Here is a 15,808-nt window from a genome sequence, read left to right as displayed (position 1 = left end):
TGGAGTCAGTTCTTAATTTTGGCCATCTCTGTGAGTTTGACACCACTGCTCCTCTTGCTGCTGCTCAGTGCATCCCCCTAGCCTGATACTGCCAACACCATGCTTCAACATCACGATGATCTATCTGGTGATAATCACTGCTTATGTTTCAACAGACGTATTGCAATTGTGTCAGCTTTTGAGTCGTCAGACCAGAGAATCGTTTTCTTCTTGCTCTCAGCGCCGTCAAATCCCAAACAGTCTGACATGCCTTTTAAAGTGGCTCCCGTCTAACCACTCTATAATGAAAGCCTGACTGACGGAGAGATACTGGGACGCAGTCATCCTTCTGGCAAGCTCTTAGACATGGAGGACTTCTTAAGGTCTGTCAGTGTGACAGTTGGATCCCCGCTCACATGCCTGACAGAGGCCCTACTTGCTCAGTTACTCAGTGAAGTTGTACAGCCAACTCTACAAGGAGTTCTGGTGGTTTCAAACTTCTTCCATCTGCCACTTATCGAGGCCACTAAGCTCGTGGGAAAACACGAGTAAACAAGATTGATTTTTATTACATTTAGCGTCCTTTTTTGCAGAAACGCCCCTCCAAATATCATAGTAGATAATAGAAATGTTGTGAAATGTCCAAACTAATACAAACTAATATCAGATGATGGGCTTTAGACGTCCTCGTGTAGAGATAATATCCAGTGGTTGCCTCCAGACCAAACTTTATCCAGATCATCGCTGTTGACTTGTGAACCGGCCCTGTGAGGGAAGGCTTTATCTTAGGGGAGGTCAGCCAATATCCCTCAGCTATACAAACCTCCACACACACACACACACACACATTCTTACATGCCCTACCTTCAGACGTACTCAGACAGTCTCATTTACACAGAAACACATATTCACACACCCACGCACACATACAGCCCCGTCTACAGCAGCAGGCAGCAGTAGAAACCTCATTTCCACTAAACCTAATAATGGCAGAAGCAATATCACTGATGTAATCTGCCTCCAGACTGTGGCAACAGACTGTGTTTGTGTGTACGTGTGCGTGGTTATTGCATACCACATGTCTGAATGCCAGCTCCATAGGTTTTAAATGCCTGTGTCTGTGCCATATACCGTATGCCATGCATGGCATACTGCATGTGTCACGTGTACTGTGGTGGCCGTTGTTTATCATCCTCTACATAAAGACAATTATAGGACAATATTTGTGCGGTGTTAGGACAATGACTTACAATGACAATTTCCTTGAAGGATTAATAAAGTATTCTGATTCTGATTACTGGAACTGCAATTTTACGTAAAGTAATTGGCAGCTAAATATAAACATTCAAAATTTGGAGTCAGGTCCCTCAGAGGCCTCCAACCCACTGACCCAGCAGTCACTTGGTGATGCTCTGTTAGGCATGTGCTCCAACAAATCCTCCAGTTAATCAATGATCTAATTTCAGCTCTCACTTGATTGCTCTTAGAGCCGTAACACTGCTGTTCACTGCTCTGACTCCAACCACACTGCTTCACCTTACTGACTTACAGCCAATACGTTCTTGCACAACATGACCTGTTGGGATCGAGCTTGTAGGAAATACTTTAATAATTTAATGTTGTTATAGAAAGTTTTATTTTGTAGCAATGTCTAATAGCGAAGTATAAAGTGCGTAACGAATGTGGACAAAGCGTGGTCATCTTTGGAAGAAGTGTAGTCCAATGTTTTCATCGTCTACTTCGTTCCCCTTTGTCAGTGGCGGCAAGCGGACTCCATCAGGCATCTGGGCAAGGTGACGCTGGCGCAGGAGCAGGACTACACGGGCCTGATCGTGGGGTGCGTGTGCGTCAGCCTGCTGCTGCTTCTGCTGGGCACGCTGCTGATGTGGAGGAGGAACAAACACATCGATGGTAAGAGCAGAGAGTTTGCTTAAAGGCTGGTTCACTCCTGCTGCTGCTTCTGACCGTATAATTTGACTGTAATGTCAGACATTGAGGGTGGTTTTACAGGCCTTTGTAATTGTAACTGCTCTTATGTATGTTGGTTGTGGCTTATGAAAAGGTTTGGCCTGAACAGTTGCAAAGGGAGGTCATTTAAAATATTTTACTGTCGGAAGGTATCAGCACAAGTCACAACCAACAAAAAGAAAAGAGAATAGTATGTAAGAATTGACTGCATATGCGATGTTAGCAAAATACAAACGTGTAATTAGTGGCATATACATCATTTATAGATTTTGTATATTATACAGTATATATTATGAATGTTACATCCAATATCTATGACAAGACAATCATACTTTTTGTTTTATTTGTATTGAGCTAACTGAATTTTCAGTGTGCCCCCATTTCTGTGTGTGCTTTAAGGTGTGCATTTTCTTTTGTATGTGTTTGAGTGTGTGTCCGTGTTTGCAAATGAAGTTCAGTGTGTCTTTTCTAACCTGTGTGCACACGTGTCTGCTGGGTTTTGTTTTGCCTGGTGGGTTTACAGTAAGGTTGCGTGTGGGGCGCACTGGTGTAAGCGCTTAGCATTTCTCAGTAATTCATTTCTCCATCTCTTTTGTCTTTTCCTGTCTTGCCCCTTCCCTATACCCCTTCTCTTCCCTCGTTCTTCTTCCCTTCCTTTCTGTACCCAAAATCTCCTCCTACTTTATTCCTCCCTCAATCTGTTTCCATTTCTATTCTTGTTCCGCCTTTGTCTCCAGATCTGTCTGAGGTGTGGTATGATGGCCGGGGTCACATCCAGCATCTGGACAGGCTGGCTAACGCGAGGAGCGTCAGCCCCACTAACGAAATGGTCTCCCACGAGTCAGTCGACTATAGAACAACCCTGCTGGAGGGTACGTCAACCAGATAAGCCCCCTTCCCTACCTCACCTGGCATCCCCGTGCCCCCTCCCTCCCCCTCCCTCCCTCTCCCTCCCCTCCGTCTGCTTCCCTCCCTGTGGGGCTGAGCGCTATGCTAGCAGTGCATGCCTGACTGTACATGTTCTAAACTAACACCTGTAGCCTTGATGAAAAGTGCATTTTTTTATTTTTTAAGCGAATCAGTTTATCAGAAGCACCCACACCCACTGTGGATTATCTTAACCTGGTGTTACTGCCCCCTGATAACTTGTTGTTGTTAAAGCTGTTGAAACGGACAGTCAGTGATTGGTCATATGGGATAGTAATGCAGTTTGACCCAAAACTGCATTATATGCGCGACACAGTAGAAATAACACACATGCTGGTGTAATCAGCATCAACAAATTAGTTCCCTACCATGATATTTCAAAATAATGAAATAACTGTCATGGATTAATGGCAGATTAAAGCTAAAACACTCTAAAAAACTGCAGAATAAATGACAATTTTCTCATATTGCATGCACAGTTAGCTAAAGAGAGTCTAAAGCAAGTCTGCCTGTTATATTATAGTTTATATTTGTTTCGGACACAATTTCTTCTTGAGTCTGTTCTCATCAAGTAAGCTGACCATCACACTACCCTTCCAGGACTTAGGCGTAATCCTCATTGTGGTTTCGGTTCTCTCCGCTTGGATCCTGAGGGTGTGAGGGAGGCTCTTTGTATTATGATCCAACACTATTATGAGCAGAGCAATTTTCCTGCTGCTTAAAAGTGACGTGAAAGGCTTTAAATGAGAAGGTAGACTTACTAATGAACTAATGCTTGCCCTTGGGGAGAGTTGGGGTGTAGGATCGGTAGCTGAAAGTCCAGAGTTGAGCTTTCTGCTATAGTCACTGTTTTGTTGTGGCTTTTTGAGATAAAGTGTGGGTAATTTTTCACTAATTTTCTTTGCACTTATTTTTCTTCCACTAACAGCATCAGAGAAGAAATCAGAAACTTTGTTTTCCCAGCCTCCATCACAGTGTCAAGTTGCTCTCTGCCTCTGTAGCTTTCCCTCTCTGATCATGTAACACGCCTTGACCTCTGAAAGGCCCCCATTGATACAGTCGGTGACTTCTGACCCCCTCCATCTCCTTTCCCATTCCAGATCAGGGCACTGACAGGCCCGAGACATGCCGGGCAGCTCCTCCTGTCTATGGGAGCAATGGGGAGCTGCTGTCTCCCAGACTGGCGGCACTGGGAGGTGGGATGGGTCTGGGGATGGAAGGCGAGTTGATGTCACCCCTGCTGATGGCTCCAGTCCACATTGACCCATCCTGTCTCCACCCAGACCTGCTGACGGAGGTGCAACACGTGGTGATCGCCAGGGAGCAGCTGCTGCTCCACCTGAACCAGGTTATCGGCAGAGGTCAGTCACACCTGCAGTGTCTTTACCGGTAAAGGTTTTTGAACTTACTCTACGGACTCTCAGGAAGCAGAAGTGCCAAAACTACAACACTACATATAGCTGTATTGCTAAATAGCCTAAGGAAGTGGGCATTTCCTCATTTTCTGTGCTTCAGATAACAAACTAACTACCTACTAAACTGAAGTAGCAAATCCAGGCTTTTATTGAGTTCAAAATGTGGTATAAGCATCTGGTCAATACAAGCTTCTATGTCAAAGCATTCAATATACATACACAGGTACATGCAGAGTTCTGCAGTCATTAATGCGATGACCAGTGAATAACCATTTTCAAAAGATGCCCATGATGCATAGCAGTGATGGTGTTCAGTGGGCCATGGAAAATGAACGTGCAAAAGGTACAGGAAGAGTGTTAGACTGATCTATATTCAGCCAAAACCAATGTGAGTTGTTGTTCCTGTTGTAGAGTATGACCAAATTAGGACACAGTAAAGACAATGATGTCTTGTCAACGTTTAAAAAATGCTGAACCCCCTAGTTTTAAAGTAGTTTAAGACTCTCTTCTGTCAAGGTTTGTTTAAATACTTCTGTATATAGGCAGTTCAACTCATTCAGCATTTGCAACCTGACTTTCTAAATAGGGGAAAAATAAAAATTGCCTGCTTTATGAAACCGACTTGCAGAAACAGAATCGCCTCATATGGAGGTGTCTAAGCATGTGGCTCAGACCCACAGATCAAATTCAATATGAAGGGGAGAAAGGCCCCAAACCACTCCATTTCACAGAAAGCAGCCCTCTGCCCCCTCAGCTGAATTACCCTCCGAAGAAAAGAGCCTGGATTTGGAGGCTGGAGTTTTTCAAAGCGGCCTAGGATGATTTGTTCACAGCTAGTATTCCCAGGGTCCCATTGTTGGGAGCCGTAATCCAACACCCTCAGCCATCTGCACGGACGTGATAGGAGAACACCGCGCTCATTTCATTCGTGCCCCCCTCCCAGTCTGGGGCAAGCCCCCATGCCTTAAAGAGGAGATATAATTCAATAAAATGCACAATAATTCAAGGGGGGTTGGCACTGGTTGTTAGCATGTGTGGGGTATTAATGAATAAAGCTTCATACTGGGTTACATGGAGGGGGAAGATTTAATGGGATGCTAATGGTAACTCAAGAGAATCAGAAATTGCTGTTTATGGTGTGAAACACACATGCAGAGTCAGATGTACTTGTTGTACAGAGCAGTCAGTGTTTTTTTGACCAGTGAAATCAACACAATGAGTCCTGCTCCAGGCTTTCATTTTGCTGTGTAAGAATACGGACAGAAAAGTTTTCTGTCTGATTTCTGTAATTCCTGTGATCACGGAGCCAACTGGCAGAACACAGTCCCTAAATCTTTGGAGAAGAAGGTTTCAATAAGCCAAGATCTGAATCTAAATATGGCCCACAATGTCTCAGGGCAAGCTAAGTGGGTAATTTAGATGATGGCATTCAGTTGTGTCCATTTATGGGTACGATTCAGATGCTGTGGTTTACTTACTGGATCTGTTTGGACATCAAGCCGTGAAGCAGATGATGTTATCAGAATCAGAATCGTTATGGCATCACAGTTGCTTTCTAGCCAAGTTTGTGACTAAATACCTTCTTTATGGGGCCCACAGCTAATGCAAACGATCAATTGTCTGTAATAGCGTGGCCTCCGTCATGTTCACTGTCAGTCGGGCTTAACGTGTTGCATCTCAGATATCACCATCATTTGTGTGGAGTGAAGGCGTGTTATTTGGAAGCCCTTGACAGGTTTAAACATGAGTTTTTGTACACCCTGATATGATTCTGACTAATGCTGTGCACACCGTGTTCTAATCTGCAGGCCACTTTGGCTGTGTTTTCCACGGAACTCTGCTCGAGCCAGACGGGCAGAAGCAGCACTGCGCCGTCAAGTCCCTGAACCGTAAGTTAAAAGCCTCTTTATGTTCACTACATCAGCCACAGACCTTACACCAACGCTAATAATTTCTTGTTGAAACTCACAGATTTACTGCAGTTTCATCTACACACCACACATTTCCTCTATTAGCATTTTTGGACCCTCTTTTGGAAACAGTTCTCACCCTGTCCCAGGCTGTGTTTTTTTTCTGGATGGACAGAAACTGAGACTTCTGGGATAAGGTACTCGCCAGGCACTTACTTCTATTGGAGTACTCCTAGTAGCATATCCATGTTTCACAAACCTGGTATGATTTGAATGTGGTTTGTGAAACCTGGATTTTGGTCGCCATTAATGTTAGTTCGTCCTCCTCCCTTGTTCTCTTTTGTGCTTGTAGAAATTGAGTGGTTCCCAGTCCCCCTCCCAACTCACCCAAAGACTCAACGCACTCTCTTCTTGTCCAAACATATTCACGTCCAGTCACAATCATTCAATCCCACATCTGCTTGTATTATATTGCGTGCTTATTGTATGATATCACAGCGTCCCAATAGCATTATGGATCTCATCTCATCAGAGCCCTGAGTCCTTTTCAGGTTGAGATGATGGTGATGAATGAGGGTCTGATGGTGAGGACGGCATTAGGGTCCCCCCTAATCGTGTAACCTGTCAGTTGGAGCAGGGAGATTGATGCTGGGACAATATAGAGGAAGGGCCTATGTAGTCACAAAGAGCCACCAGCCGCAGTGTGATGGGATGAGCTTGGCCTGTTGGGGTCTAGTCCACAGGGATTAGAATCTCTTTTTATTAATTTTAGTGAACTCGCGGGGCAGAATTGCATCGTTTTGGCATTTTGTTTCATTTGGTTTTCAAGGCTTTTATGGGTGCCACACTAACAAATGATAACAACGATAATTGTCAATGGCACATTTTGTATCTCAGTAATGATTGGTGAATAAAATATAAAATCACATCATCTTCCTCCGTAACTTTCAAATCAAGGCTCTGAAATGATATATCGTCTCTTTCTGTCTTTGGGGTCTAACCTCAGCTGAAGGCTAATCGTCCGCCTGAAGAGCTTCTGTCTCTAACCAGATTACAGCAGAGTCAGTGGGGCTAAAGTGCGAGGCACCAGAAGCATGGATGCAATTTTCAAATGGGATTTTGGCTTGGGTCAGGTCTGGGTGAGGGTATTCAGGGAGGCTGTTTTCATCACACTGTAGGTTTCCATCACTGTCCTTATTCCCCAGGGAGCTCTGAGGAATGACCTTCCCACTGGTGTCAAAACAGCAGAGCTGCTACTTATCATCAGCTAAAGTCCAAGCTATCATTCCAGCCGCTCTGTGACTGTTGGTCTAAAACTTTTTCCACACACATGGAAATCTTTGGCTGTCTGTTGCTTAAAATGGAATTTTGAATTTTTTAAAAGGTATCACAGACTTGGAAGAAGTGTCCCAGTTCTTGAAGGAGGGAATCATTATGAAGGACTTCAGCCATCCCAATGTTCTTTCTCTGCTGGGTATCTGCCTTCCACCAGAAGGGTCACCACTGGTGGTCCTGCCCTACATGAAGCACGGCGACCTGCGCAACTTCATCCGCGACGAGGGACATGTAAGGGCACACTTGAGCGTAGAAGATTCAAGGCTCCCTGTTCAGATATTGTATTGCTTTAAGGCGATGTCAAGAAGAGTTGCTCATTTGAACTGCTTCTTCCAGAATCCAACGGTGAAGGACCTGATGGGTTTTGGGCTACAGGTGGCCAGAGGCATGGAGTATCTGGCCAGTAAGAAGTTTGTCCACCGAGACCTGGCTGCCAGGAACTGCATGTGAGCTCACAATTATTCATTCAACACTGAATGAGTGTGTTTTAAAGATATATAGATACAGAGATATATAGATGGATCAGGCATAACATTATGACCACTGACAAGAGAAGTAAATAACATTGACCATCTAGTCTATTGATCTAGTGACCAATAGTGGGGCGGCTGTGGCTCAGTAGGTAGAGCGGGTTGTCCGCGAACCAGAGGGTTAGCGGTTCAATCCCCGGAATGTGCCACATGCCGAAGTGTCCTTGAGCAAGACACTGAACCCCCCAGTTGCTCCCAGTGCGTGGCACTGGTGTGTGAATGTGTGAGTGCTTGTGTGAGTGAATGGGTAGGTGTGTCTCTGACTGTAAAGCGCTTTGAGTACCAATAGGTAGAAAAGCGCTATATAAAAGCAAGGCCATTTACCATTTACCATTTAGTGATCTTCAATGTTCCGCTGGGAAACTTCTGGACCTGGCATTCATGTGGATGTTACTTAGTCATGTAGCACCTACCTAGACCAGACCAGGCACCGCCACCCCATAGCAATGACACTCCTTGATGGCAGCAGCCATCCCTAGCAGGATGCAGTCTGACACAGACACAGACACAAAAGCTAAAAAAAACATGAAGAATAGCACAAGGTGTTGACCTGTCCTCCAAATTCACTAGATCCCGAACTGATCAAGTGTCTGTGGGATGATCCACAGAGGCCCCTCCCCTCAACCCATAGGACCCAAAGGCCCCCACTAACAACATTCTGTTGCCAGACACCACAGGACACCCTCAGAAGGCCCATGTCCATTCTCTGATGAGTCACAACTGTTTTGGAGGCACAAGGGAGACCTACACAATATTAGGAAGGTGGTCATAATGTTATGCCTGATCAGGGTAAATATAAAGTATATAAAATGAAAAGGAAGTAGAACATAACAACACATAAATACATTAGAAAATAATTTATTTTTTGCCATGACAGGCTGGATGAGAGCTACACAGTGAAGGTGGCAGACTTTGGCCTGGCTAGAGACATTTATGACAAAGAATATTACAGCGTCCACAATAAGAGCGGTGTCAAGCTGCCCGTCAAATGGATGGCCCTGGAGAGTCTGCAAACGCACAAGTTTACCACTAAGTCAGACGTGGTGAGTCAAATCTTCAGTCCGTTTGCAATGGAAACTTGTGATACTATCTCACTTTCATTTACAAAAAGACATGTGTTGCTAGTAAAAGGAAAACAGTGATGTAAGGAGCTAATTTCATCACTTTTTCTCCAGTGGTCGTTTGGTGTGTTGCTATGGGAGCTGATGACCCGTGGCGCTCCGCCATATTCTGACGTGAACTCCTTTGACATCACGGTGTTCCTCCTGCAGGGGAGGAGGCTGCTGCAGCCAGAGTTCTGCCCTGACGCCCTGTGAGTGCAAACGCACACATATATACAGCACACATACTTTTCACCTGTCGTTCACCTCAGTCAGCAAGGATATAGGCTTCAGAGCTGCACTTAAAAACATCATGAAAATAGGCCTAGAGTCTGACTCCAGGACAGCATAGCACAAAAAAAAAAAATCTGTACAAATGAAAGAGCTATGTAAGCAATGGAAGTTATAAGGAAAACGCACTCCAAGTTTAGGTCATCCATCATCCCCAGCGAGAGGTTCAAACACACTTAAACTCTTCTCTATCTTTAGTCGAGCGTCACATCTCATCACATCTGTGGGTCAAATAAAAGTCACACTTTTTTTTGGCTTACCCGAAACACGTTCAAGTGGAAATCCAGCAAGTGTGATATTTCTTTTCTATTTGGCTCTCCTTGTTGCTAAGCGCTTGTTGCTGTTGTAGTTAAGTGCTCACCCATCAATCAGAGCAGCGTCGGCAGTGCGGAGATTACCCTTTTTCTTGTATTTTCTGTTGTCAGAGTTTGACATTCATTCGCTGACTCTGGATCATTTCATGTTTGCAAAGCAAAATTTTGTGGTTAGTTAGAACCTTTAGAACCTCCTCCTGTGACTAACTGCCGTATCTAGAGCAACCTCTGTTTATGAAAGAAATGAGTGGTGGAAAGAGACAAAAGACATTTATTTACATGAAAATATCACATCAGTGTCTGTACACTACACATAGCCCCTCACTCAACACTGCAGTATCTGAGTCGTCCTTATCCTTTAAACCCAGACCCATTTGTACTGTGAAGCAATGCCAAGGGTGATCTCATACAGCGCAGATAAAACCCCGCGTTGCCCTGCATGTCATGTGCCTGTGAAAATTAGAGGGGAGTGGGAGTGTTCAGGTGAGAGGGAGGCAGAGGCCCAAAATTCCCAAGCTGTAAATTAAACAGAGACGTCAGGAGGAGATACACGTCTGCAAAAATTCTTCAGCTCCGATCGTTCACAATAGACACTGGCATACCTTGAACACGCAGTAACAGGGCATTTCTCTTCATTTCCAGAACTTAATAGCCATGTCAGGGAAAGAAAAATAACACTGGCACCAGTAAAGATCCAGTTTCTGACAGGCTGAATGGTTTGGTTGCAAAGAGATTAGAAAGGGAAAAAGGCCCCACTCTGATTTTTGATGTGGACGTCAGCCTTATCTTAGAGACACGTCAACAGAATTAACAGTCGTAAGACCTTTTCCATTTCACATACATAACTCCTGTCAGGGAAGAACAGCTCGCACATTTTTTTTTAGAGAATGATGATAATGATGAGATGATGAAATTAACTGTAAATACCTATCATAGCGTTTTGAAATGAAACCTTTTTGATAAAGTAAAAGAAAAGAAATGTCAAACACAAAACCTAATATTATATAAAATTCAACTACATTGTTCCATTAGTTCATGATTAAATAATGAATTAAGTCTGGTGCTAATGTTGAATGTCTTACTTACTTATCATACTTGACACTTTATCAAGAAAACCCTCTGGTTACATCTTCTCAAAAGTGAAATTTGCTCATCTTTTATGCTTTATGAGCACTATACCAATGACAGTGAAATACAGTAGCACCAGATTTCAACCCTATGAAAGTAGTTATTACAGAAACAGTGCAGTCAGAGAAGCTCACAAAAAGGAAGCTATCCCATTGAGATGCACTTAACCCATGAACCTGCAATTATTCTGTATGATTTCTACCCTGCGCTACCCAATGTTGTTTGTCTGATTTCTGACAAAGGAACATTGTTTTCCAATTCCTCTCCCCTCTCCTTCAGCTACACGGTGATGATCGAGTGCTGGCACCCCAAGCCGGAGCGGCGGCCCTCGTTCTCCGAGCTGGTGTCGCGCATCTCCGCCATCTTCTCCAGCTTCAGCGGGGAGCACTACGTCCTGCTCAACACCACGTACGTCAACATCGACAAGTTGACCCCCTACCCCTCCCTCCTCGGCTCCACCGCCTCTTCCTCTTCCTCTTCCGAGCCCTCCGCCTCCACGTCCCTGCCGTCCCAGTCCACGCTCTTTTCTCACATTGAGCGTGAATGCTGTACCTGAGAGCAGAAACGAAAGGAGGGGGAGATGGAAGGCAGAGGGAAGAGACTCGGCAAGAGGGAAAGAGTAAGGAAGAAAAATGTGAGGTGATGAGGACTGTCTAAGAACTACTGTATAGCAGTTAAAACACTGGACACTACATGCTGAGGAAAAACACAGACTGGTTTGGAGCTTGGACTGTTCTCTCAGTGTACATAGATTGTGGGCCTTTGGCCATCTCAAGCATCACCAAACAGCAGCGGCCTCCATGAACTGTAGGGCTGACCTTATCGACTTCCGCCAACCTTTCTGACCTTTCATTGACCTTGGGAAGCGTGAGGTCAGACTTTGTTTGTCTTTTAGAAGACAATTACAAGGGACAGGAACGCCTCCTCCAAGATTTCCAGCAGACAAAACCGCCGTCACATGAGCACATCTCATTGGCCGCTGCCCCCACACACACACGGAGTGGATAGATTTCCACCCTTCCCCTGGTGGCATGTGCTTCAATACATTGATGTGGTGTGGACCTTCATGCTGTCAGTAATGTGAATGTGTAACAAATGGCCATGTATTCATGTTGTGCAAAAAGATTCACACCTCAACAAAACCATAAACAACATATCACCGTGAGAGGCGGCGCAGCCTGCTATGATAGATTTTGTTGCCTCGGGTGAGTCAATTGAGGCACGATTGGGGTTGTTGTCAGCAGGTGGGTGTGAAAAGCAAGATGTGTAAAGAACCTGCTGTCCGTGTGCAGATCACTGGATGCTTTATTCTGTAATTATCTTTGGACAATTAGCTTTTGATGTGCTCGGAAAATGTGTCTCACTGTCATGCCGTGGCTCAGCAGATTCTTCTGAGTAAAAAGAGTTAAAAGCACCTCTTGTCATGTAATTGTTAACTTTCTGTCATGTATAAAACTACAACTCTCACACTAAAAAAGCCCATTTCTAGAGATTTTTTTTCTTGATGAGTGAACTGTATGTTGGATCTAGCCTGGAAGCCAGATGTATTTCCCTGCACACAGATTTTTTTTGTGCTATAAAGCTGGTCTGGATTTGCTGCATTGGGAACTGATTATGCTCCAGCAGAGATCTGCCAGGCCCATCGATTTGGGTGGGCTTTACGTGGTGATGGACAGAAGAGTGACCGTGACGTAGTCATACAAGTCATCTGAGGTATTTTTTTCTCTGGTTCAGTTGAAACACGTCCCACAATGAAATCCAAGTATAGTGTTACCAGACTCGTATCCTGGTAAGAATTCGCCTTGCTATGCCAGGCTCTGACAGATCTGTACTTGTTTTGTAAGACAACTGATTGACATGCTGCGCCAGATAAAACGGAAGGATGTAAATGCTTTCAAACAGATGGGGTTTGAACTCACATTTGTTTCAGTCTTGAGTAAAAGTTTTACTTCAAAAGGCACATCTGTTTTCCAAGCAGGATTGTGTTGTGACTATCAGTGATGACAGCTGTACATCACTGTACCTTTATGACGACCGTGCAGAAATATTTTACTTGTTTCGTGATCAAACCTGCATGTTGGCAATTTTAACTTCTAATCATGTATAACGTATACTGATGTTGATTTTGTCAATTCTCATCTGACACAGTTTTAGATTTTCTTCATCCGCTGGTCACCCTTGACTTTCATTCATTTCAGCACAATGTAAAATCATTTCATACTGTAATATTCTTGAAACCTGAGCTGTGTAATCCATCACAGTAAGTAGTATGTTTAGTTATGTTCTAATTTTTGTCCAACAATTGAGTTAACTAGTGAACATGTGATGGATTGAACGTTTCAATTTCTGATTTCCATGCTGTGCTGAAATGGGTGGAAATCAATGGCTACCTGGAAAGATAGAAAACATGGCTAGCAAAACAACCTAATCTACAAAGTAGTTCAAGTAAAGTTCATTTATCACAAATGGGATGAACATTTGCAAACCATGTGGCCATTGCCCCTTTTATCATTATTTTGTGTAGCAGATAATGTTGGGGTTTTTATTCGTTGTTGTTGTTTTTTGTTTGTTTTTTATCTGAATGGTGCCGATGTGATTGGGCCATTGATGGACAGGTATGAATGTTTGCTATGACAAGAATATTGCTGTACTATATTTTTGTATTGATGATGATGAGACTCTCTCTTTCAAGATATGATCCATTGGGAAAGCCAATGGTGAGTGAACTGCGCTGCAAGCAGCAAACAAAGCCGTTAACCAAACGTTTGCTTTCAAGACAAACCACTGCCATTTTGTAAATAGGAGAATGGATCATAGGGATCTTTGTTGGTCCGTGCGGACGCTCATTTAGCTCCTGATCATTACCGCTAGGTCATTGTGAAAATAGTAAAGAATGTCGAACGAACTGGAGCCACCTCACAAAACTCAGAGACTGCTGACCATGTGATTCTCCAACACATCGTCTGAGCTTAACACTGTCTGTTCTATGTGTATGTATGAGTTTGATGTCTGTAAAAAAAATCCAAATCCTGAAGGTACATGTTCCTACGTATTGTCAAATGGACTTTGTCAGTGTAATAAAGCTATACTATCAGAGTTAACCTGTATTTTGCGTGTCGTCTGTTCACAATGGTATGTTTTCTGCTGAACAAAACTTCCTTGAGGCAAACATAAAACAACTGCAGAGAACTGTGATTACTATGCATCGTGCCTTCCATTTGATTGGGCATTGTGCCGTTAAAGTGCAGCTGCTATTGCCTCAGTTTCACAATGAACAATAAGATATTGTGAGTGCAATGTCATGCTGTAATCACAAGAGTGTAGGTTTTGGAAAACTTCTAAATTCAGGCACAGGTTTGAAAGTTTTGTTTAAAAAAAGATCAGTAGTTAGACAAAGACAGATGGTTATTTGGTCTCGAACTGCACCAACATGATATGTGTTTGTGGAACATTTTGAGTACATAGTCCCTGCCTTTTGTGTCGGCCTTTGTTCACGGATATTCACCCATTATGGTTCCCATTGCCTGGAGGTGACCTCTGGCCCTTCACCTCCAGCTCCCTTCCCTCCTTTCAACCCCTATAAGTGCCGTGGTCTAGACTTTTCCCTCTTCCTCTGTCTAAATGAGACATGACCATGGCATTCAAGACAGGTTACCGTTACACCCTGTCTGGTCTCACAACAAGAGCCTCATCGACAATATATAGAAACGAAGGTATTTAACCAATTCCTTTTCTTGAAAGATTAAACTCTTGACAGTCTTGGCACTGTTTTTATTGTCTCATTAACCCTGACAAGCAGCCTCATTATAAAGTTGGATTCCAGTAACCCAGAATACTCTGCCATTGCCTAAAACCCTGTGTTCACACTGACAAAGTAATGTAGTCAAATGCAGCCAAGACCACCTCTAAAATGTGGTCTGAGATCGGCTCACTCAAATGCATCCTGGGTGTGTTCACACCGGTACTTAGAACTGGTAGCTTGCGATCAGATTGCCCGGGACGGGTTTTAATGCAAGGTCTGTCACAGTGTCGTTGGAGAAAGCTTTTAGGGATGAGATCCTCTGGCTGTTGTCGTCCAAAGAAGTCTTGTACACAACAGTAGACTTGGTCAGATTTCCATTTAAGCCACATGACAAATGCCTTGTTTACTGAACTGTTCAGCTTTCTTGGTTATAGTTAACTCCAAAAACACAGATTAAAGGTTTTGTCTTAGTAAATAAAAAGCTAACCCAGTTAAAGACTTCCACTTCATGCACTTACCCAAAACTGAGATTATGAAGGTAATACATCAAATATAATAATCAACATTTTACAAAGGTTTTGGTCCAGCACCTGCAATGAATAAATAAATACAAAATAACGTAATTATTTAAATATATACTGGTGACGTCATTTAATTAGTTTTTATGCTCTTAGTTTAGGTTGGCATCTCAGTGAGCTATTGCAGTAATAAAAACAAACTTAGCAATTTGCCAAACCTGAGTGCAAAGTTCAAGGCCTCTGTGGTTTTTACAGTATCTCCCACGATTAGATTAAGGAATGTACTGTCAAGGAAAAGAAATGCAATGCTGAAAAAGAGAGAGAGTTCTCTGCATAAGCAGTTAACCTTTCCAAGATCCAAGATGTGTTATGAATTTTGTTTTGTTTTTGTAACCTGCATTGCACAGTCTCAGCTGTGCCACTATAACTGAGAGGCTTCTTATTAATATAAGTAGTACTTTGAACTATCACTGGCCGTCTACAGATCATGCAGAACAACAACAGGACCTAACATGTAGCCTGTTTTTACTTATGCAAATCATTAGATAGAAAAAAAGAAAAAAATGAAATAAAAATATGCAGCAGTCTTTCAACTTAAGTTTCTTTTCACGTTCCACTGGTTCAGTTTAAAACAGGATTATACAAATTATT

The 15,808-nt window shown here is 43.3% G+C and overlaps 1 protein-coding gene across 1 annotated transcript in view; it reads left to right on the top strand.

The window, feature by feature from the left end:
• met (MET proto-oncogene, receptor tyrosine kinase) overlaps nt 1-14,177 on the top strand; it is a 64,197-nt gene extending 50,020 nt beyond the window's left edge. Inside the window, exons 13-21 of the mRNA XM_084555830.1 lie at nt 1,737-1,890; nt 2,685-2,819; nt 3,975-4,235; nt 6,098-6,178; nt 7,584-7,765; nt 7,871-7,980; nt 8,942-9,107; nt 9,240-9,376; nt 11,177-14,177. Of these exons, the coding sequence (XP_084411956.1) occupies nt 1,737-1,890; nt 2,685-2,819; nt 3,975-4,235; nt 6,098-6,178; nt 7,584-7,765; nt 7,871-7,980; nt 8,942-9,107; nt 9,240-9,376; nt 11,177-11,453 (1,503 nt within the window). The 3' untranslated portion in view covers nt 11,454-14,177. The remainder of the gene's footprint in view (nt 1-1,736; nt 1,891-2,684; nt 2,820-3,974; nt 4,236-6,097; nt 6,179-7,583; nt 7,766-7,870; nt 7,981-8,941; nt 9,108-9,239; nt 9,377-11,176) is intronic.
• The last annotated feature ends 1,631 nt before the right edge of the window (nt 14,178-15,808 follow it).

Source organism: Chelon labrosus (assembly GCF_963514085.1).
Source record: "Chelon labrosus genome assembly, chromosome: 11".
Classification (NCBI taxonomy): Eukaryota; Metazoa; Chordata; class Actinopteri; order Mugiliformes; family Mugilidae; genus Chelon; species Chelon labrosus.
Note: the sequence above shows the minus strand (reverse complement) of the source record. Positions and strands in the feature narration are given on the sequence as shown.